The sequence below is a fragment of the Thunnus maccoyii genome, chromosome 20, assembly GCF_910596095.1.
Source record: "Thunnus maccoyii chromosome 20, fThuMac1.1, whole genome shotgun sequence".
Taxonomy (NCBI): domain Eukaryota; kingdom Metazoa; phylum Chordata; class Actinopteri; order Scombriformes; family Scombridae; genus Thunnus; species Thunnus maccoyii.
The window spans coordinates 13436481-13461393 of record NC_056552.1 but is presented as its reverse complement, the minus strand read 5'-3'; the positions used below and the strand labels follow the sequence as shown (position 1 = coordinate 13461393).

The 24913-nt window shown below is 39.2% G+C and overlaps 1 protein-coding gene across 2 annotated transcripts; it reads left to right on the top strand.

Annotated features, from left to right (window-relative positions):
- The first annotated feature begins 42 nt into the window (after nucleotides 1-42).
- LOC121887015 (breast cancer type 1 susceptibility protein homolog) lies at nucleotides 43-23405 on the top strand. 2 transcript variants are annotated; one of them, XM_042397531.1, is made up of 21 exons: nucleotides 43-143; nucleotides 1652-1740; nucleotides 1892-1945; nucleotides 2043-2123; nucleotides 2220-2308; nucleotides 2396-2432; nucleotides 2533-2663; nucleotides 3120-5918; nucleotides 6145-6218; nucleotides 7353-7488; nucleotides 8086-8131; nucleotides 10977-11080; nucleotides 11466-11671; nucleotides 11754-11841; nucleotides 14157-14234; nucleotides 14434-14474; nucleotides 14939-15022; nucleotides 17295-17352; nucleotides 19417-19490; nucleotides 20105-20165; nucleotides 23138-23405. In XM_042397531.1, exons 1-21 carry the CDS (start codon nucleotides 132-134, stop codon nucleotides 23230-23232), a joined length of 4437 nt encoding a protein of 1478 aa, XP_042253465.1. In that variant the 5' UTR covers nucleotides 43-131; the 3' UTR covers nucleotides 23233-23405. The 2 variants fall into 2 exon arrangements, with proteins under 2 accessions (XP_042253465.1, XP_042253464.1); XM_042397530.1 differs by having other exon boundaries at nucleotides 10974-11080.
- The last annotated feature ends 1508 nt before the right edge of the window (nucleotides 23406-24913 follow it).

Below are 24913 nucleotides of genomic sequence, written 5' to 3'. Positions count from 1 at the left end.
AGTGTTTCACCCTCCGGACCAGTCGGTGGCGCTGTGACATCAGCTGCAAACGGCCGTTATGTAAAAATAGAAGAAGATGATAGTTGCGGGAAAACTGAAGCGAATGATTCCTGTTGGTAACTTCAGCTTGTATGAAGAAAAAGGTAAATTTGCAAACATTCACTTTTTAGCTATTAGCCAGCGACATTTCAGAAACAGTGAACTACTTTTTGAGTCACCTATTGGTCTCTCTACGTGTTACCGTCGAGTGTCTCAACCTCAAAAGTCAGAAAGAGAGCCAAGCTAGTTGTGAAAATGGATGTATTATGGTTGTGTAAGCTCTGAAAACATGATAGCAGGTGGCCTGCCCGATGTTTAGTTTAATGTCAACATCAGCTAAAACTGTATTAACATTAAACGGTGTTTTATAAGGTAACGATCAATGTTAATTGTGAGTGATTTCACGGATGTCATCATTGCTGTTTGTATTCTGCTTTTTCAAAATGGTGCCACAAAGTGATTTTCAGTGTCACAGCTATGCAAAGTTAATCGTATACACTGATTATGGACTGGTCTGCCAACCCTTCCACTAGACTGTTGCTTGACTGAAGCATCTTACAAACTTAAAGATCCCCTCCAGACATGTATTAAGACATATAAAAATACTCTGCTTCGAACAATGATGTGTGTCTGTTATGTTTTTTTCCACAAAAAAGTATGATTACCACGTTAATATCCTTTAAATGACATCTACTCCTTCTCCCTCATTAAAAATCCCTAATCTATGAATATACACATTGTTAATTTCACAAATTTAACTGCTGGGGACAAGATGTCTCCTACTCACTGTAATGTAAATTACACTGTATTCTCTGTATGTATGTGTGCTGGAGGCTTCAAGTTTCCACATCTCACTTGTGTAAATTTCCTATTGAACCATAATTGGCTTCCAAACTAGTTGTGATGTCATACATCATGCTTGTAGTCCCACCCCTTAAAATCAGATTTTCAATAAGCAATCAGCAGATGAATGTGAAAACAGCCTTCTAGTTTCAAACTTTGCACATACATCATTCTGCACAGTGAAGCTCAAACATTTAACTGTAGGAGCAAGAAGAAAAGATATTTTTGAGTGGAGGAGGACTTTAATAATTAAGTAGCTGACACGACTCATTTCAGTTAACGTATCTGTGTCCAATTAATATACATGACAGCAGCCATGTAGGATGTCGTGCTGAATAATCAGTGTATGTATATGTGTGTTGTAGGCCACCTTATGTCACTCTAACTGTTAGCAGCCTTAGTAACCTGCTATTTACATGATCCATTAAAGCTAGCTACCTGGAAAACAAAGCTACATGTACAGTAGATGTGACATGACCAAAAGTACACACAGTTATACAGCCATCGTAACTTTGCTGCCGCAGGGCCAGTCTGACATACTGTCCATCACATAGAGAAGGTTGTTTTCTTTTTTCACTAAGTTTTGTTTCATTAAAGGGCATTTTAAAGGTGGACAAACAATAACAAAAGGACTGTCATTCAATATCACTACATTTTCAGTATCTGTCCAGCTGTGGAAAATACTTACCTATGTATTTTTTTTTAGTAGTACTCTGACAGCCACATATTGTCTACAACCTGTGTTTGTCCTCTGATTTTTCATGTGTAGCTTTTAAAAAACACCATGAAAACTCCAAATGCCACAGATGTCAAAAAGGGGATCGCAGTCCTTTGGGAGACTCTGCAGTGCCCCATATGGTGAGTGTCATTCAGAACAAAAAGACGTGTTAAACAAGCCAAATCCATTCTCATCCTATCTCTAGTTTTTTTGGCCAATTATAAGATGAGGATTGTAATTTAGGAAAACTGTCAGGCTCTGTACTTACTCCATACTTTCTTTCACCATTAGTCTGGATTTAATGACTGCACCTGTATCTACTAAGTGTGACCACCAGTTTTGCAAGTAAGTAACATTTGTTTAGGTGATTGATTATGTAAACTTTTGTAAAATATTTTTAAATGCACTCATAAGCAATATGCACATTTTTCTATTCCACCAGATTTTGTATGTCGAAGCTTTTGGACAACACCAAACAAAACAGAGCCAGCTGTCCAGTGTGTAAAGCCGAGATAACGAAAAGGTTGGACATAATCAGCGCAATGACATATTGAAAGTTCATTGTTTTTAATATTTACATTATTATATTATAACACTCACATGTTTTTGACTCATGCAGGAGTTTGCGGGAGAGCCCAGGGTTTCAGAGACTTGTAGCAGGATTGCAAGATATGATACAGGCATATGAACATGACACCAGCACAAACTGTAAGGCTACATCACCGACTTCTTGAAATAACTTTGTGAAACTGACTTACATTACATTATCTAACAACATTATTTTTACTTTTTCAGACTTTACTGGAATGTCCCAGCAAAAAAGACAATCAGGGTAAGAAACACTTTTAGTCCAAATAACACTTATCCTCAGTTACTCACTCACTGTATTCAATTTCAATTGTAGCTTACCTAATGCATTTTCCTTTAACCAGTGTCACAGATGCTGAAGCTAATGAACATACTCACAATATGTCGTCTGGGGATACACCTGGTACTGATGCTGACAACGTGGAAAATGTAGACAATGATGATCTTCCAATGTCTCACTCTTCAACTGTAGCAGGTAAAATCTTATTGGCCTTATATGGTGGGTCATGTGTTTTTTTAAACCTCAAATCAGTTTTCATATTTACTTTTATTTACAAGCTCTTTTTATAGTAATTTAGAATAAATGGTATTATTAGTGGTCTAGAAAAAAAGTCATGTAAAGTCAGCCTTGGTTAAAGTGTGGTTACAGTTCTGAAGTGCTTAGTTGGATAAAGAAACATATCTAAATTAGATTGGCTTTAATTTAATATGGGCCTACTTTAGGATACAGTGCAGTCATGAAGTCTTTATGCGGTGGAATGTGACAAGTGATATATGTAAATTATTGCATCTGTTATGGTAACAATTTTGCAGTAGTAGTAGAAGTCGATAACAGTGGAGTTAATAGGTGATGATGATGCATTATGCACATCTTTCGGGAAGTGTGTGTTCTTAAAGGTTAAGAATTTGTCATTTCTCCATCCTCTTTTAGCCCAAAATGGATTTGCAAGACTGATGGGACTTGAAGACACGAGTCCCTTGACAACAGAAAATGAAGGTCTTGACAGCGGCCTCGGTGGGGCCCTACCAATTTCAGAAAAGAAACCGCCCAGCCCTACAGATGACGCGGAACCAGTAGAAACAGAAACGTCAGAAGTTGTTGAAAAGGCGACGTCAACACACAGAACTAGGAGCAAAATCAGAAATGCCAAATTGGAGGAATCCTCTCTTCACCCTCTACTTATTCCAGATGAGACAGAAAACCAACCTCGAAGACAGTCCTCAAGGAAGAAGCAGAAAAAGGATTTGGAACCTGACAAGATTTTAGAGCAGAGACAGAAGAGAAGTCTTGAGAAGGTTGCTGAGTGGCTCATGAAAGTTCCAACGGAGGAAAGTCTTGAGTTAGAGAAACCCACCGAAGACACCTGTGACCCAGACGATTCTGACAGCTCGTCTTCCACTTCAACAATACACGTCAATCTACGCTACAGTGATGTAAATCCTAAGAGAGAGGATCGTGCTAAAGCGCTCGAAGAGCAGGTGTTCGGGGTTGTCTACAAAAGAGACCGAAGAGGGAATAAAAACATCTCTCCTCCACAAAAAGTGTTTGTCAAACCACCGACACACCCTTCAACTATAGAAAACATGACACCTGAAAAAGTATCCAAAGGAAAGAAGAACAGCCTCACTTCTGCTGATTGTTTAAAGAAAACCAGCTCTGAAGATAAAAAAGAAAGTGACACGGAAGAAGAGCAACAAATGATAGCACAAGCAAATGACACCTGTAGTGAAATTTATAAAGAAGCAGAAGAGATAGTCACAGAGGAAAATAGTGAAAAGGAGAACAAAGACAAGAACGGGGAAGAATTGAACAGCATTCCAGAAAGAGACAATAATAATGGCAAAGATGAGGTTTCCTGTCTTGGGTCTGATATTGAACCACGTCAACCAGAAAGAAAGTCAAAGAGAAGGATGCGTAGCACTATGCAGCAGGTTGACAGTGATTTGCAAGAGCAAGCTAAGGCAAAAGTGGAAAGTTCTGAACAAAAGAAAACTGACAAGAGGAAGGGTAAAAACACTAAGTCAGAAAAAGGCAAGCCTATCAGAGTGCCGAAGCCCCTTGTTTTGGTTGGAGTTCAAAATGGAGAAACCAGTCCTAAAAGTAGACAAAAGCCAGAAGAAGTACAAGTTCATATTGAGAATTACCCTAGCAGCGAGGACCGAGAAACCCCCATTATGAGGAGCACCAGGAGAAGCAGAAGGCTTCAACTCTTTGCCGAGGAAGTCCAGGAAGGTCACAAGAAAGTATGTGCTCCGACAAACTTCAGAACGAATGTACCTGGAAAAGACAGCAATGTGGCAGAGCAATCTGAGGACGCTAACGGTGGAACATCAGGTAATTTGGCCTCACCTAAGAATGGAAACATGGCCAAAATAAATGGATGTGTTTATGATCAAGATATTGGAGGAATTGAAAACTTGGAGTCTGGTGAAAGAAGATCTCCTCCCAGACCAACAGAAGATGTTACATCTGTCAAAGAGTCCATTGTTGAAACTCTGTCTGAGGCTAGTGCTGCTTTTGATGCACCCATGGTCCCAAACTCTACAAGTCCAGCTGTAGAAGATTCAGCACGTGAAAGTGACAATCCAACTGATCAATTCCCAAATAATATTCCGTCGCAGACTTCAGTTTGTGAGACTAAATGTGCTAGTACAGAAATCGAGGAGGATAAGAATGACAGCGAGATGGACACAGAGCAACTGCTCAGGAGCTTCAAAACCACTAAAAGGAAATCTTTCCATCTTGGCGGTCCAAATGTGAAAAGGAGCCGTGGTTTAGGTGAAGAAAATGTGCACGAGGAGAGAAATGATGCTGGTTCTGGTGTCAAACAGGCTACACAACAGAGAAGATTTGACATCACTAACCAAGATGTGTTAAAAGACAATGACAACTTATCTTGTAGTGATTGGATACCCCCGTCTAACTCGCCCGTCCTGACAAAAAATAGAGTTGCCAACAAAGCAGAACAAGAAGTAGAAGAAGGGCTGATCCCTGATACGAGTAGTTCAATTCAGGACAGTGCTGGTAACTGTCTCCTCGGGAATAGTGTCAGTAGTGCCCTCAGTCCTAATAAAGTGTCAAAATGTGAAATAGAGAGTCCTCACTTTTCTGTTGTCCCTCAGATAGTAGATTCTGGACTCTGTTTTGCAGCTGTTGAGTTGTCTGGAGGTGGTGAGCACGAGGAGTTAAATGAACCCACAAAGTGTTCTCAAATCACAGACAGTGAGCTTGGTTGTACTGCAAGGGATGCTGACAAAGTGAAGAAGATAAGAGACAGCATTTCACCGGAAAATTCAGCCGGCTCTGGAAAACACTTCTTAAATGCAGAGTCCTCTTTAACTCCCGACGGCCTTGGAATACCAGTTGTCCAACTGAGCCATGAAACAAAGACAAGCAGCCGTGGAAGTGAAGAGCACAGCATCCATTCCTCCATCAAGAGCAACCCAAGGAAGAGGAGGAAGTCTCAGAGGCTCGAGTCTTCATCCGAGTCTGATTGCAGCGGATCCAAAGAAGAATTACCGACTTTGACCCAAATTTTCGGAACATCAGCTCCTCCCTCCGCGGCGCGCCAGGATGACAGTGTTCAAGATCAGGGAGACTTCAGATGTGAAGGTGCACGTGTTACAGCTGATGCAGCAGAGCAGCTGAGCCGTCCACCTGCGTGCCCGAGCCCGGACTGCGTTGATTCCAGCCAGGGGTCTGTGGACTTGTTCGGCACGCCAGATGAATGTAAGTCGATTCTCAGTAGCTGAAAGTTTTTACGGCTTCATTTTAAGGTCTCGCAGCCTGCTGAGATTACACAACGCAATGAATCTTCTCTTTTGTTATGCATCTGCAAAAGATGTGCTTGTTCTGCTGTTGTTTCCCACTTTAAAAATGTCTGTATCTAGAAGATGTGGGAAAAAAATCTCAAGTGTTCAGACACAAAGCAATTAGATTTTTTTCTTCTCTGCAGGTGATGTTCCAGTAAATGACATTGGTGTTTCCATGGAATCATCACAATTCTCGAGCGAAGTCCTTGTCACTCAGGTAAATATAATTATGTTCTCAATTACTTTCCTTTTGTTTTATATATATCTACAAATACACTCTTTTTTTAAGTGGATCTGATTTAGTTTGTGTCAAAGTGAGATTTTTTTCCATTAAATCAAACATGAGAAATTCCAAGTCTATCTATTTACTCGTTCAGCATTGCTCTGTTTCTTCTTCTTCTTCTTTTTAATGATGCACTGTCATGTTACGCCCTACAGAGGGCAGCCAACACATTTCCCCCAAACCAAACCTGTCAGCTCCTGGATGACAGACTACCTCGCTCAGTAAAAAATGTCCCCCTCAGCAGCTTTCTGAATTGCATTTCATTTACGTTAGAGGAAATGCAGCCTAGGAGATGATTCTTGTTTTCTCCCTCATCCATCTTCCAGCGCTCTCAATGTTATCTGTCGACTGTATTTGACTGGGAGTTCAAGTTTCACGCCCCGGGGTTTAGAAAAAGGCCCAGGATTACACACATCTGAGCAAACAGAGTGTTGGTATTGTTGTATTGTGTGTTTGTGCACACAAATGCCCGAGTTAATGTAACTGAGGTTCATACATAATCAATGCACTTGCATTGTAAACTCAAGGGATAAAATTCAAGGTATCAGCCTACTGAAGCAGTGTTAGACTTGTTTTTTAGACATATAAATTGTATCATTAGGTAACAAAGTCTGATGCTGGCTGTGTAATAAGTAAACTCAACACATTGTGGCTATTATGGAGCTGAGATTTTACCCGCCTCAATTGAAAGCTGTTCTCTCTTTTGTTTTCTAACCTCCTCCATATACTTAAAATATTATTTAAATCTAAGTGCTCACTCACTTATTCCGCCATATATTCTCCTCAATAACTGCTGTCTGGCAGCAGAAACACCAATTTCCTTCCAATAATGACTGACTGGATGAGTGTTAGTCCCTCTTCACTGATTGACAGTTGTTTTTGTTTTGCAAGACACCAAATGTGCAGCCAGCCAGTTTGTGTCCCTCTATGTTATTGTAGTAAAAGTTGTATTGCAGCATTCCTTCTCCTCTTACCGCTATCCCTTCCCTCCCCGTGTATTATGTGAAACGGTATGACTCATTTGTAATTATAAGCTTCTCTTCTTAACTGTATTTTCTGCTCTTTTAGCAAAAGATTGAGATGCAGAAGGAGCTGGTGAGGCTGGAGAAGTTGATGGCTCTGGTTACAGAGGTGCTTCAGGAGAAAGAGGGCAGTCCTGCCAGCAAAGTCCCCTCAGAAACACATCAGAGCTCCAAGACCACAGGTAAGCATATAACAAATGTAGGCCTCTTTAGAACTGAAACAATTAGTCAATTAATCAGTTAGATGATCGACAGGCAATTAACTATTTTGATCTCTTTCTCTCTTTTTTTTTAATTTCTTGAGCAAAAATTCACTCACTCCAGCCTCTAACATGTGACTATTTGCTGTTTTTTTTAAGTTCTCTGATATTAAACTTAATATCTTTGAGTTTTGGACTATTGGTTGGAAAAAACAAGCTTTTTTTAAGACGTCAATTGGGGCTCTGGAAAATCGGGATGGGCACTTTTCATTATTTTCTGACATTTATTGGACCAAACGATTGCTCAAGTAATTGAGAAAATAATCTGCAGATTATGCAATAATGAAAATAATTTTCAGTTGCAGCCCTACATTTTTACTGCTGCTGTTTTAGTGGTGTTGAACATGAAAATGTTCTTATTCTTATATGAATCGCAGATCAACTTCTTTCTTCTTTTCTAAGAAATGTATCACATTACAGTGACCCCAAACTGTAGTCTTTATTTTTTAGTTAAACTCATGGATTAGATTGGATGATGACAGCTGACATAAATGTGATGATTTTTTTTTTTGTCCCCAGGCCCAGACGCACACAGACCCCCTCCATGTGACCAAAGTTCAGACAGGTAATGCCTTTTAATGGTAACTTTTGGTACCAATATGTAGAAATGTTAACTTTTAGGTAGATTTTTTTCTCTTGCCACGAAAAAGTAAAAATCAACAAAACAATGAAGTAAAATAAATGAAATAACCATTGATTAACCATTGTTTAATAATAAGTAAATGAGTAATTTATTACCGTAAGCCGTACTGAATGGAAAAGTAAATAACATTTTGACTGTGAATAAAGTTTTCTATATATAATAAATAACACTGCAAAATATTAAAAAAGAAACATTAAAATGATAAAAAGTAACACAACAACAGTTTGCAGGAAAAATAGTGCACACAGGTGTTTAAGGCTTTGTTGCTTCATCTCTGTTCAGGAGAAAGTAAACAGTCTTACTGAAACAACAAGCATCAGGTACAACCACACTCAAACCACAGAAATACTGACTAGCATGGCTCACTTCCAACATGATAGAAACATGAAAGCTTGCTTACCAACATGAGGTCATAGTTTGAAGACCACAGGAAATGATTAAAGGAACTGATTGTATCGCAGCCAAACGATTCAGGAATTGGACATTTAAAAACCGGATTTACAGTTGTCATTCCTAATGAGCGGAAATTCTTGCGGATGGCAATTCTTTCTGTTTATATGTCTGATAATACGTTTAAGTTGATGGAGAGATTTGTAGGCATATGACTTTGGATCTGCCTGGTCCTATAATGGACATTTATTCTGTATTTGTGGTAATTGTCAGTAACTTTAAGTAAATGTGATGGTTTTCAAACTGAAATACAAAACAATTTGCAACAAGAAGAGTTGTCAATTAGATGAGAAATGATAGCAGAAAGTCTTTTTTTTTAGTCGCGGTACGCCAGTGTTTTCAGCTTCAGGGCAAGAGACAATCCTTATTGTCAAACCTGTCTTCAATAATAAATGTAATTAAATGATATCTGCCTCAGCGCTTTGCATTTCTCTTCTTAGAGAGTTGTATACATTGTTAATACATTTTAAATGGACCTATATTTCAGTACAGCCATATTAAGCAGAACAGTAACCGGAGCAAGTGGCATGTAATTGGTCTCTTTCAGTCTGTAACTGAAGGAGAAAGTTAGTGAGTGTCTGTGTGTCGCCGGTCTTGTTCTCTCTCAGGGTGATGCATCTCAAGAGGACAGGCGGATAATCTCACTAATGAACCCAGAATCTGCTTATGCTGTGGAGAATAAAAAAGTCATTACTGACTGCATCTTATATGTCATTTAGAGCACTTAGAGAGAAACTTGTGTTGCCACAGTAATTTATCTCTCCTGCTTGACTGCACTCCTCCCCCCCCCCCCCCAACCTCTCGCCTTGCAGGGTTCTAAGTGCTGTCCTCCAGGCAAGAGAGAGAGAGAGAGAGAGAGAGGGGGGAAAGATGGAGAGAGACGGCAGATAAAAACATGGAAGGGGCTTTGCTTTACAAGACAGGAGTTTGTGCTCTAAATTAAAAAGCGCAGATTCCACGAGCACACTGGTGAAATTGGAAAGAATGTTTTGGCCCTGGAGTATATGACAAGTTTTCAATGAGCCGTTATCACTTTCGTACAGGTAATTTAAATGTAGGCACGTCGCCAGTTTTTTACTGAAGTCTTATGCACCCAAAAGAAAAGAAAGAAAGAGAACTTTTAAAACTTTAGATATAAAAGAAACCGATCAGGTCGTCTCTTGTCACTGATTCCCACGAATAACAAATTCTGATCTAATATTTATAGTTCTTTTCACAGTGCACACTTATAGTGCAATAAGAGAGTATGAGGACAGTGTTTTTTCATTGTTTTGACTCCAACATATTGGATTTGAAATGAAATAATGTTATTCAGGTTTAGGGGTACATGATCCCCCCGGCTTTAGGACAGTGCAGCAGGAGAATGACCTTACATGTTACAGACAAAACAACTTTTTTAACCACCAAACTGTAAAATGTTCCTGATCGTCCATGTCATTTACCTGACATCAATCCAACTTATCGTGTGTTTCACTTGAAGACCAGACTTAAAGCAAAAATCCTCTGAAATAAGCAACAAGTGAGGATGACTGCAGTGCAGGTGTGTCAGAGCATCACCGAGGAAGATACCTGCTGATATCAGCAAAGGATTAGCAGCAACCATATATGAAATACTGTTTGATGACTTTACTCAGTCAAGTTTATCTTGTCCTATCTCTTGTGTCCCCTAAAATTTGGATGACTGCTGTGTAACGAGGGGCTACTGTTCCTACACCGCGCATCTGGTGTGAATATAAACACCATCAAATAAGTGATGAGAGTCAGCACTTGTAGTTATTGTTTCATTTCAAATCCAATCTGTTTGAGTCAAAAACAACAAGTATGTGTCACCGCCCTAATACTTTCTCACTGCGTAATTCAAATTAGTAATTCCAAATTCAGTTTAGATAGAGCTGGATAGCACATCATTAAAACATACATAGCCTAGATCACAGATAATATTTTTTTTAAGGTTTCCAGTATGGTTATGGAGTTTTTTTTTTACAGTGTTTTGTACAATTTCTGTTGGGAGTTTGTAGTTTGAAGGTGTTCTGGCAGGAAGGTTTGGACAGGATTTGGTGAGATTTAAGTTCATCTACATTTTTCAACCAAGAGCTGCTTTAAGTTACTGGCAGAGTTGAGAAGACAGATGCACAAGCTTGATATATGCACTACCAATCAATATAAAATTGCTTTTATTGGCTCCAATATTGATCTTGCAGGTCTGCATAGGACATCCCTGCAGCTGCTTTGGCAACTGAAGCTACTGTCTTCACCATGTTGGCTCTTTTCCTTCAGTGTGGAGCAAAAGTTCATATACATGTCGTCCCTTTAGCAGGAAAGACGTTGTTGACGCAGGATGGGAGTCAGATCCACGACCATGTGATGGCAAAGAATTCGCCCAGCCCGGTGTGTCAAAGCCTGGCGGCATTGCAGAGATGGGTAAGGCTACTGGTGTGATGTTGGAAAATGTAACCATTTTTTTTGGGGGGGGGGGGGGGGATGCATTTCTAACTTTCAGTAGCACATATGTTTTTATATTATGTGATGATTCCACACTTTTCCATTTGGTTTCTCTGAGCACACACACGGGGGGATCTGTATGGAAAAGTGCCACTTAGGGATAGTTACTCTTTATTGCTTCCCATGATGTTTTTAGTAGGCCAGCAAGGTTTGGTTTGATTGAGTTTAGCTGAGTTCAAGAGGTTCATGGCAGCCTTTATGTGCCAGATAACCAAAAAATGTGATTATGATATCTCTGGTCAGACGATGTTCTTTCTGACTGTTGTTGATACTTTCTGCTTGTTTGTTTTTTCTCTCTCTTCAGCCGGGCAGCGCTCCACACACACAGGGCCAAATGTAAACGGCACCGGAGCCTCCAAAGCACCGAGTTCAAGCTCAGCAGCCAAAACACTTAAGAGCGGTGGCTCACCATCAGATGGGCAAGAGGACAAAGAAAACAACACTCCAGAGAGAGAGAGGAACAAAGCTAAAATGGTGCTAGTGTCATCTGGATTAGAGCCTACTGAACAGGTGTCTATTCAGTAAATGAATATGTTTATTGAGCACATTTAACTGTAGGATACGTTAACCAGTCACATCCTGCTGTCTACAGATAATGGTTAAAAAGTTTGCCAAGCGAGTTGGTGCCCGTGTGGTTTCCCGGGTGACGCCAGAGGTGACACATGTCATAATGTGCACAGGTATGTACGCACACCTGCAGTACAACTATATATATATATATATGCATCGCGCTCGTGTGAATATATATGACAACAAACGAGTTAAGAGTGTAACTGTTACAAGCGTTGCTGTAACTGAATTGATCCACTTTAATTAATGGTTGGTAATTGTCTTGATACGCGTTAGAGCATTTAAATTGGCTCTTAAAGTTGCACTTTAGATCTCTCTAGTTCCCGTGTTTAAATGTTTTTTCAAGCGAGAACATTTGCATTTTTTTTTTTTTCCAGAGAAACATTTTCTCCTTACATGTAGTTACAGCTAGTTTTGTGCGTCTTTTTAAAGCACTCCTTAGAGATAAGCTCTGTGTTTCTCTTTCACCCACACACTTGCTCCTCCATTCATCCGCTCTATGCTAATTACCCTCTCTGATAGATTATTTTTAATTTCAAAGCTCGCTGTCTCCAAAGCACCATATTAACTGTCACTGTTTAAGAAGCCTTTTTAATGGCAGCTGTTTCCCGGGCAACCAAAAAACAGGGAAAGCTGGGCTTCTTGATCTTTGCGGTTAAAGGTTGTTAAGGAGCAGTAGACGTCCCCTTCTAACTGTTGGCAGAAAATAATTTTAAGCCATTAGAGGTGTATTTTGTCTTGAATACAAATCAGTGTGTAATTACTATATCTCTTGAAGGAAGAATAACCCCTGACCCTCCTGATCAACCGTGATTTATACCTGTGTGGCTATATGCTGCTCTAAGCTGTGTTCATGTGACCTATTGAGTGCAGTTTAAATGAACTGTTCATTTAGTTTGGCTGGTGAAAAGGCTGTCATTCAAACCAAAAAGTTGACTTACTGGTTCCCAACCTTTTTGGCTCATGTCCCCTTAACACGAAGCAATGTCTGCAAATGACCTTAAATTACAGGTTCAATATGTCTGTGAGCTGTGATCAGTTTGAAAAAGTGATCTTTTCTTCTTAAATTGTGTAATTTGAATACATTTTTGAGACTTGAAATGTTAAAACTTCAAGTATTTAACAAGAAAAGGGGAATTCAGAAACATAAATATGATTTTATGAGGAAGAAATACACTGGATTCAGGAAGTAGTCAGACCCCATTTTTACCCATCAAACAACACAGAAAAACCCAGAGTGAAAACATGTTTTTAGACATTTTTGCAAATGTGTTAAGAATCATTTATAAAAGTATTTAAATTCACTGATTACTTTCTATTCTCTCCCATCCCATTAATCATCTTATGACACTTTTGGGGGGGGTCCCAACCCTCATGTTGAGAACCACTCAGTTAGACCAAACAACCACCAGCCAGACCTTCTTAAACCGCGTCCAAAAACTCTGCCGTGGTTTTGTTTGTTGTTTGTTAGAACAAAAAACCAGACCAAACACAGTATTATGTGATTATGGATATGTGACACATGGAGGAATTCACGAGCTAAGCTAACCAAATTAACCCATTGTGTGTGTCGATCACAATGAGCATTCGGCCCCACGCTGTGCGGATTTCGCCACATGCTGTGATTTATGACAGATGAAGTCCTTTTGCGGTCTCGAATGACAACGCTCATAATCAGCGAGTTGTCTCCGTGTGAGTTCTTTTTGATTGTCAGAGAAAGAAAGAAAGAGAAGTGCACAATTTGCTTTGGGTCAGCAGAATAAACTTTACTGCACTAAAACTAAAAGGCAACAATAGATCTGTTTTTCTTTGGTTTAGATCAAGGGAACTGAACTACTTTAACTTTTTAAATTGAAAAGTTTTAAATGAATTTAAAGGTGTCAGTTAAAGGAATATATCATCCCTACAATAGCTGTTAGTTTAAAAAGAAACAAGCCCTGCACTTATAAAGGTGGAATACTTTGTTTTTCTTCAGGCTTTACTCATTTACTAGCTGACATGTTAACATAGCGATGGAATCATTTCTTGGAATAGTTATAGCTAGTCAAGCAGGATGTTTTTTTTTGCTTTGTTTTGCTTTTAGCATGTTTTCAGACTGTATTTACATACTGCAGTACGTGTTCCAATCTGTGTCACTGTCATGTGTCTCAGCTGGTATTTCCAATGTGACTTGTGTTCTCCGGAGCTCCGCCACTTTGTTTAACCTCAAGAGTCAACCAGTAAATTCCTTTGGGGCTTTTAGCGTGATGTATGACAGCAACACTTTATTAAATAACAGCTGAAATGTCAACAAAAGTAAGAGATTTGTTTGGGGTTTTTTTTGTTTTTTTTAAAAGCAAGGTGTGAGTGCAGGGGGGGAGGGGGTTGTGTGTACTGTTGCACATTTTCTCACACATCTCTGTTTCTTCTCTTTTTTCTCCACCAGATGAACAACTGGTATGCGAGCGCACGCTGAAGTACTTCCTCGGCATCGCAGGAAGGAAGTGGGTGGTGAGCTTCCAGTGTGAGTATCCACTGAACTTCACCGTCAAGCCCTTTTCACCGATGGGTCTAGAACAATTACTCTAAATACAAAACATAACATAATGATGGAGAGATAGGCTGGAATAAAAGGAGTGTTACATAATACAGTAGCCACCAAGATACCGCTTGTGCTTCTGATAATAAGCTCCTAAGTTCTTGTTCCGCTTTCCTCTCCGCAGGGATTGCAGAGTGCTTCAAACAGAAGAAACTCTTAGATGAGGTAGGCTTGCCTGTGCGTTCCTTGAATTTGCGCGCCGGTGATTCCCTGTTACATCTCTGTATGTCTCGATGTTGAATTAAGGCTGCATGATGAATCTCTCCATGTGGTTTGCTGTGATACCTCATGCATTATTTGTCATCCATTTGCTTTAGCAATCCCCGCATCTGGTTCTTTGCTATGCAAGTACAATCCTTTGCCAAGCTTTGTTTTGTATAGCCATTCATTTAAATTTATTTCTACTACGTCTAGGCCGGTCTGTAAGCAGTTTTATGCATCACGCAGCGAATGTGGAAACGGACTCGGACTCAATAATAAGATGAATGCTGTCACACTGAAGGATGTTTAGTGTACTTGTGAATAATTGCATCAGTTATTAAAAAGATAATAGCAGCAGGAAATATGTTGTAACATCATCACTGAGCTTCATATATACTGACATACAGATTTGCTGTATTTTCCAACAGACTATCTTTGAAGTGAGAGGTGACGTGGTGAACGGGCCCAACCACCAGGGCCCCATGAGAGCTCGCACCACTGATGACAACAATGTGAGTCCCTCGCACACTGAACAAGACTGTCTATTACACAATAATGCTTATCTGATCTAAACGTTTCCAAAGGTAAGAAGTGCAGGCAGGGATCTCCCTGAACGAATGAAACAATGGTGATATATCACTCTTTGCTTTCACCTGCAGCTGTATTGTTTTTATTTCTGATACCTGCACATTGAACATTACATTTCTAGAAATGTTTTTTTTTTCTAATTCACTGTACACTTCACAAGCCTGGAAACATTCACCCGATAACCGATCTATTCAAAGACGTCACATACTTAAGTCAGCATTTGAATAATGATGAGGTTCACCTTTTCCCCAAACTAGTTTCTGTTTGGAGATTGGAAACAGTGACAGCTGGGCTATCTGTACATTCATCCAATTTGTACTTTTTATGTTATAAAATGTCTTTGTCAGCAACCTTGTACAAACACATTAATCTCCTTTTATATCAGATTCAGCTACTAGCTGCTTTCCACCTTCAATCAGCGGTAGGAGTTCGTGTTAACGTGTGACTTTAACTGTCATTCCTGTTCTATAGTTTATAGTTTTACGTGTTTTTATGATTTAAACATCATCTGTCCTCTTTCTCCACCTTAAGTGCCTGGAAATACCTGCCCCATGAGAAGATATTAAAACTCTACTGTAACACAAAGCTCTTTGTTAAATGATATTTTTGAGCATTTCAACCTTATTAGACGGCACAGCAGTGATAGACAGGAAAGGTGATATGAAACGGTTTCGTGTGATTGGCCATGCAGTTACATATTGTGCATCTTAGATCACTGGACTTTAATTTTACTTAAGTGTAGATTGTAGATACAGTAGATGACATGAAGAGGTACCAGTCAGCCAATCACACAGTCCACTAGTTTTCACAAAGTAATCAAAACAGCAAGAGATTGAAATGGTCTCTTGAATGGTCTCTGAAACAAAAAAGAAAGAAAGAACATTAATAATCATCAATAACTTGGGTTATTAATAACAACGATTGTTGTCCCTACTGTGTACAATCAATCCCTGACCACAAAGAAGAGAGTGATTCTATGAAGAAAAGAAGATAAAGCGCCTCAACAACAAACTAGCCCTTGAACTAGTTTCCTTCTATTGCACCAGCCTCTTAGCTCGGGTCTTGTTGCAAAGAGCGAATGGTAATTTTCCTCTTCGTGTAAGGCCAAGTAGGACCGGTTCTGTTGCCACTGAGGGGGAAAATTAGAAATGGCTAGATGTCATGTTGGCCGTATCGCTGCCTTTGAAGAAACCCCTGCTAATTGAATTAGCTAGTAATTTCAGGCTTATTTAAGTGGCTTCACCACAGCCCCGGCACTTTGATGGAGCCAGACAGATTGTCCTGTTCATATTCACTTTCTGTCACCTGCACTACTGTGACAAACAGACTAACAGATGAAATGGAGTGCCAGGGAGTCTGTCACTAGAATGTTGATGCCCAGGAAATCAGTCAAAGCAACTCTGGGTGTGTATGTGTGTGTGTTTGTTTGTGTGTGTGTGTGTGTGTGTGTGTGTGTGTGTGTATGAATGAGCTTGCACTTATATATGGCTGGCGTGTACTTTATCAAGTCACCCACTCTAATACCCCCTCAAGGACATTAGGTGTTGTCTAAATTAAAAATCTGCAACAGAAACACTTTTTCATCTCACCAAGCACCTCTGGCTAATGATCATTATGGACGGACAGGGAGGTGTGAGAAATGAGTATTTCTCTCTCCAGTAGCTCAGACATTTATCCTCCAAACATGCAGCTATTCACTGTATGAGACTGTGTGTCGCTACCATGGTTCAAGGAAACAATTTTACATTCCCATTTCAAGCAAGCTTATTGACCCTGAGTGCAATAAAACAATACGTCCCCGGTGTCGGGCGTGCTTAAAGCGTGATATTACCACGGTGAGGGTGGCTCTGTTTGCTCTTTTCTGTTCAACTCATCCTTGAATTTACTATAGTATAGTGAGAGCAAAAAAAAAATGAACAAGGTCTGTGGTTTTTATTTTACACAGTAAGTGAGGAATACCTGTTATAAATTGTGGAATATGCTTTGTTAAGTGCTTCAGCTCTACCAGTGAAGAGTTCAGAAACACTCTCAGTCGCAATGGTGCAGTCAATCACATGCAGTGTTATTGAACATTGTCCGAAGGTTAAATTCACTGAATAAAATGTTCTCTTTGGCTTTGCTGCAGAAGTTTGGCAGATATTGCATATTGGAGTATTTTTTTTTTTTCCTTACTTTTTATCATCTTTTTCTTTTTAGCTGCTCATGAAGGACCACAAAATCTGCTTCCAAGGACCTTTTACAGACATGACTACAGGTAAACAACAACATGGCAACAACATCATAGACTACAGCGAAGATGTTATGTCTGATCACTGTGAAAGCGTGAAACACTTACAGCAGCTATACATGTACACTCTCTCTCTTTCTCTTCCTCTCTCCCCCTCTCTCGTTCTCTCTCTCTCTCTCTCTCTCTCTCTCTCTATCTCAAGCTCCAGTAGAGCCCGACCAATACTGGAGTTTTGAGGCAAATATCAATAAAATTTAAGAGATTAAAAACTCAGTTAACATATTGGCTAATAATCTTTTTGTTTGTTTGTTGCCTTTAAATTTGGTTATTAATAGAGTAGTTTGACATTTTGGGAAAAAATTTACCTAAAATTCACTTAATCTGTCCATGCCCAGCAGAGAGGTTGCATAAAATGAGCAATTTTTTGTTAAAATTAATTTGGCACCAGAGAGTTAAATCCAGGTAATTTGAAATTTTCACTGCAACAACTGCGATTTACTTAATACCATGAAATGTATATATGTAATGAGAAAGCTGAGGGTGCTTAATAGGTTCAGATACAGTCAAATATATCATAAAAATATATCATCCATTATTATTACTTTAGTTTTTCTCTCTAACATTAGCGCAATTGTGTTCAGTTTCTTGTTTGTCTGAGAAACACAGCACTCAAACACCACAGGTATCTCAACACCTCAATAATGTCTCTGATTACTGACCACAAAAACAAGTATTTTTTTTTTTTACGCTTTCATTTGCATACGATTTCAAAGAAAACTACTGCGGAAAACCTAAGGTGTTATTTCACGGAATTGTTGCCTCTTTCCAGCTGCCGTCATGCTGTTTCCTCCGTTCTGTTTTTCTGAATCAAGAATTACCTTGCTCAACCACACTTATTCAGTTTTATTGATGTTGGTGTCCTGCAGGACTCCGATAGACACCCGCCATGCTTTAAAGAGAAGGTGGAGAGAAAAAAAAACGACGATAAAAAGGACAGTGAGAGTAGCTCACACAGGTTTTGACTGACACAAAGAACAGCTTGAAACCTGTGCTGTTTTTTAACCCCTGTCATTCTGCCACTAGAGAACAATGACAAGTGATTCCAGAGAGTGGGTGGATTGAATACGGACTAAGGAGATGTATGAGACATTTCTGGTGCAGTGTTGTCGTATTGCACAGCGGTTGCTATGGAGTCTGCTTGCTGCCTGGAAATTATTTCTGAAAAGAAAGTGGGAATGATGTTTCACTTGTAGACAGTGCTTCTGAAAATCAGTGTAAATGAGGTGAAGCCTGGCTTTACAGTTCCTGCACCCATTTGTGAACTTCAATCCTAACAATTTAAACTGTTAATTGCTTTTGTAATTAACCTCCAAATTCAAGGTTGAGAGGAGTTCGGTCGCCCTTCATGGGAAAACACATTTTGCTTTACCTTTCCAACATGGATGAATTGACAGATAGATCATGGGTGAAGGTCTCAGGGGGCACATTGCTTAAAAAAACCCACAAGGCAGCATTCTTTGGTTTCTTTCTTCCCGGGGCTCTTTAAGTGCTCCTGCAGCATCCTGCCGCTGCCTGCTGGATCGATGAAGCTTTGCTAATGGGTGGACATCTGCTAGCTAGCACACATAGTTTAAAGACTTTCTTTTTACACGGCACAAGCGTGAGGATGGAGTCTGTTTTCTTCAGCCTGACAGGACTTCATCCATTATTTAATAGCTGAGGTTTATGTATGTTACATGATGAGGTTATATACACAGTACACAGCCAGTTAATCGAGTGTTCACATGTTAAAGGTTGCTTTTTTTTTTTTGAAGGCCTGTTTGTTGTGTCTCTTGAAATACCGGTAAGAGCACATTTTCCTAAATCAGGTTAAAAACCAAGTGTTTTGACTGACTGAGTGAGATGTTCTCATTGATTTGAGAGGAGACTTAAGTATTGACCTGTGTACATCCCTCTGATCAAAGCAAGTCTGAGCTCATCACGAGTCCCCTTAGGGGATAAAGAGGTAAACAAGAATTACAATTAGTTTTCTGATTTTCCCCAAAACGGTCAACATTTCACCGCTGACATTGGCGTGTATGTTTATTCTAGATGAATTGGAGTGGATGGTGGAGTTATGTGGAGCAGCTGTAGTGACAGATCCTCTTCACCTTGACAGTAAGCAGGTAAGAGTTTCTACCTGTCTCAACGATGTTGACGTTCAACATCTTGTGATTTTGTGATTTTGTGTTTATTTTTCCTTCCTCGCAGTACATTGCATGTCTCACTTGGAATGATTCTTATGAATCATATTATAAGTTTTATAATTTAAGCAAACTATTTCCTGCAGGGACTAGACTACTGTAAAGTGCTTGTCTCTGCCAACATTATATTCTGCTAATTCACAAAGCTGCAACCACCATAACAGTTTATGATTATTATTTGTCTCCTGGGTTTGGTTTTCTGTTAAAGTAGGACATAAATGCAATGATGTTAAGCAAATGCCATATTAATTAATTCCAATTAAAAAGCAAAAATCAACAAATAATCAAAATCTCAGACTCAATAACCCCTACAACCTAACCAAAGGATGTTTTAGTTAAGTTTCAAAACAGTCAGGAATGAAAATATAACTCCAACATTGCTGGCTGTAATTTGATCTGGTACAGTACATGATATATACATTTATTGAATAAGAAAGTGTGTCCAAACTTCTGACTGGTACTGTATATATTATATTATGTTCTACTATGAAACCACAGATGAGTCTTGCTAACTTTTTATGCTTTTTGTTACACAGAAGTCCCATCAGCTGGTTATTGTGCAGCCAGGATCAGAGTCGTGGTCGTCCTCATACAGCAGTGAGTCTTACCGGAGGACAAAATTTCATTTTCACCTGCTACTTTTATACCTGACTACAAAATAACACACCTTCTATCTCATTCTCACTCAGTTTCTTTCTCTCTCTCTCTCATTCACACACACATACACACACTCTTTCACATACAGAGCTCATAAACATAGGGATTAGACTGACAGCAGCAGCTGGAGCTGATTACATAATTCATGTACGGCTTCACCAGGGGGGTTGGAGCACAGAGGAAGACCTATGGAGTTTATGTCTGTGTGTTTTGTACTTGTATTTGTATTGTATCTGTGAGGATCACATGGGCGTCATGCATCAGCAGAAATTAGTTTGTTTCAAATATTGTCAGAAGTTGGCGATATATAAAGAAGATATTAATAATAAGATAAGAGGCCAGACATGAGGTTATAATTAAATCTCGATCCAGAATAAGTGATGTCTCAACACTTTTAAGTTGAACGCGACGCTGCATCAGGGAGTACACAGTGTAAGTTAAGCAAGTTTACAGAGAAAGACAATCAATAATGAAATTACATGTTTGTGCAAATACAATTTAACATTTAAATAAGCAAATAAGCACATAATAGGTTATTCTTTTAGAGGAAAAAAACAGACAAGGTAGAATCAAAGATTTCCCACACCAAACAATAAGAATGCTCTCCAACAGTTTTTCTCTCATATAAGAATTTTCACTGTTGTAACATAAACACAGTTTTTAATTAACTTAAAAGCCCTACACTCCCACAGCTCACCCACACAGGTGTTATCACTTATCTGATTAGACTTCTTCCAAGGACTGTGGTTGACTGACATCCCTCTGACCCAGATGGGGCAGTTACACCTTTTTATTCTTATTTGTTGATGTAGTTTTCATGACCTCACATAATACCAGCATTTCTACACTAGACTTCATAATTAAGGTCATTCAGAAGATTTATTGAAGACTGTTGAGTTGTAGTTAAGTTAACTTTTCAGCTCCAAGTAGTTACCTTATGACATCATGTTTCTGGTGTTATCTTGCAAAACACAATCATTTAAGTTAAAGTTTTTTCTATTAATGTAACAAAATAATGAGCTGGTTAGTACGCAAATGTTTGCCATCCAGCATATCCAGAATGAAATTAGTTATTCCTCTGCCTGTTTGGTCATCATCTCTCATTTTACAAAACTTTCTGATGTATATAAATAATTTAAAAAAAGTTTAAGGTCAAATATCCTGGTTGGTGCACCTGTCTATCCATCATCAGTGCGTGGATTTGAACGCCTGTGTGATAGGCGGTCGGAGAGTGACAGTGAACAGTGAAATGGCAGACGCTGCCAGCCACATTGCGGACAAGAGCGAGGGGAATGACTTGCCAGGAAAGCAAATGTGAAAGAAGTTAGGCAGCAGAGAAATGGCCGAGAGAAAATGTCAGATCGGAGTGGTGGGGGGGGGGGGGGGAATGTCAAAACAAGTTGGCCACAGAAGAGAGAGGCTGCCATAGCACCAAGAGAGCTGACAGTTTGAACAAGAGAGTGAGCAAGTGCCTCTGAGTCCCCCCCTCACCCCACCCCACCCCTCGTCCTCTTTCTCCTCCTCCTCCTCCTCCTCATCGTCCTCCACCTCCTCCTCCTGGCATCCTAATTTGCACTGCTGCATATTTAATGCAGCTTTCCCTTTTCCGCCTCCTCTGGCACTCATAGCGCAGGTAATCGAGTATTCCACAAGCCTCCCCTTCTCTATCCCCCATTATCCTCCTTTTCTGCACCATTGATTGAAATCACACACACCTCTGTCTTTGTCTCAACCCCTTCTCTGATGTAATGGAAATGTGTTGGCGTATAGCGATGCGCATTTGAGTATGATCACACACTTCAGATTATGTTTCACAAGACATAGTCTGGATTTGTTAGTTCAAGTTATCGCTTTAAAGGGATATGCTGCTTATTTTGCAAATTTGCAGACACGTTCAGATTGGATCAGCATTTTGAAATGAACTTCTGTCTGGAATCTTATTTCTTGTGTTGTTATTCCAGTTATCTTTAAATTATTCTCTCCCAGTTATTTTTCATTATCTGTAATGATAATTGAATATTTGTCTTTAGGTGACAGTCGTGCATATTTAAATGATAAGGCCGTCGGTTTTGTCAACAAAACCCACGAAAAGACCAAAATGCATGCATGTTAGGTTTGGTTGTTGCATGGAATTAGTTGACAATGAGAAAAATACAGAATAACACCAATAGGGCTGCAAATGATTATTTTCATTAATCTGCCAAATATTTTATCGATTCATCGGTTGGTCATTTTGTCTTTAAAATGTGAGAAAATAGTGAAATACGCCTGTTATACCTGTTATAATTTCCCATTGGTGTCTTGAAATGTCTTGTTTTGTCAGACCAACAGTCCAAAATCCAAAGATATTCAGTTTACATTTACAGAAGACAAAGAAAACCATGAAATCCTCACAGTTAAGAAGCTGAAACCAGCAGATGTTTGAGATTTTTTCTAAAAAAAATTAACCCAAACAATTATACAGTTATCAAAATAGTATCAAAATTTTTCTGCCAATCGACAAATTGATTCAACTAATCAATGCAGCTCTAAACACCAACTTATTCTTTAAACTTTTAATTATTTTAGAGAGTACTGCAAGCCCAAACCACTGTCTACCTCCATTAATATGTATATTGTCTCTAATACCAATACATGAGAAAATTTACACTTTGAAAGTATTGAGAAATGGAGTAAAACAGTATAGTTTTGATCTTTAATGGGATTTATTGACATTTAGAATATAAGACAGTATGGAATAATGCCAGATGTGTCATCAGTTGTAAAACAGTGAAAAGTTAAAGTCTCAGCAGCTGAGTTTTCTAAGAATACAGGCATACTACTATCTGGTTCAAAACTCATAGCTCTGAATATCATAGTGGAGCTGAAGTGTTACACATATGAACTTAATATCTCTATTATTCACTCCACAGGTCTCTCTAGACAAGCTACAGTTGTGACTCGCGGTTGGCTGTTGGATACGGTGGCGACCTACACCCTCCAAAACTACAGCAACTATACAACATGACCTGTTGGTATCATCACCATTATCCTGTCCTGCATTCTGTCCTTCTCTTGACCCTTTTTACGACTCCTTTTTTAACGTCCAGTTCTGTAATCCATCCGTTCTGTGGATAAACAGAAAGCACTGTCTCGTGTGCGCGTGTGTTCTGATGTACATAAAGTTTAACCAACCTTGAATCGAGTCTTGTCTTGTTTTTGTAGCACAGGTACAAGTAACACATATACAGCCATCATTGCCACCCACCATACAGGTTCAGATGATGTTTATTTTTGCATGGTTCAGCATACAATATCTGAGCTGAATTGGTTTTAGGTCACTGCACTGTCAAAGCAGAACCCCAAGGCCAAGTGTAATCCTACATTTGACGCCTTTATGCTTGGTATAATCCTTGGGAGTTAAAAAAAAAAATCTCATTTCCAGAATTTAGTACTTGATGATGTCTCCTGTCGGGTCTAATGTATTTAAATAAGCTCTTGTCATCCATGTTCATCAGTGTTCCCACTGCTGTTCCACGGTTCTGTGACTGAAAGCCTGCAGCTTTCCTGAACGTAGCCTGTATGCAGCAACATGCTCTATACAGTGTTTTCTTGAATTATTGAACAGCCAGTGTGTGGAAATGCAATGAGAGAGAAGAGATTTAGAGGAATGGGCCATATGAGGGCAGGAGAATGACCCCTCTCTGTGCACAGTTGTTAGCTTTCATGTAACCCCGAGAGGAGAAAAGGCACAGATCAGACTACATTAAAAAATAGCTAGTAGAAGATAAAGCTGCTGTACTGGTGTGCAGTGGGTTTTAGGGAAGTGTTATGTGACAAAGGTACAATCTAAAACATACTCTAATAATTTGTGAATTGTTTTACAAAATATCCCGGAAAATGTGACAAATCACGATATTTCACAATGGTAATTTCCTAAAGGTTCAAGTGATGTCTTCAAATTGCTTTTTTTATACTAACAACCATGCAAAATCCAAATCTATTCATCACAAACGATAAAGAAAAGCAGCAGCAAATCCTCATAATTGAGACGCTGAAACCAGGGAGTATTTGTTATTTTTGCTTAAAAATCAAATTAAACGCCTACTTAATTAATTCAATAATTAATTTATTGCCCATTTTACTTCAGAGGCCAGTGAAGGTTAAATATATCAGCATCACCCACACACACCTAATCCGTATCCTTCCACAATGTACGGCACAGAAAGTCTTACATCACACTTCAAAAATCTGCATGGACACTAAGAAGAAACGAATCTGTCAGCTTTGTATGCGGTTGCCAAGCTGTACATCTTCAGTGTGACGTGCTTATGACAGAAAGTACACAATCTTATTCTATTTATGAATAGAAAACCTCATCATCATCATCATCATCATTAGACCTGGTTTACTAACAAGATTTAACAGTTGAATGTTGTTTGGATCCTAAAAGCAGACAAATGAGCAAACCAAACTAAACTGCAGTAAATTAAACTTCTTGCCCTGACCTCATTTCACACACTTGCTTTGAAGCAGCTAAATGTTGAGCAATAATCACACATTCTTGATTGGTAATTTTCCCTTCTGACAATAGCATTTCTTGACCACTTGCAGCTTAAGTGCTACTGGCCTTTTCTGCTTCTATTGTGAATCTAATTAAAAACAATAATTTTGTTGCACCCTAGGTACCAGTGGCCTTTAACATTCAA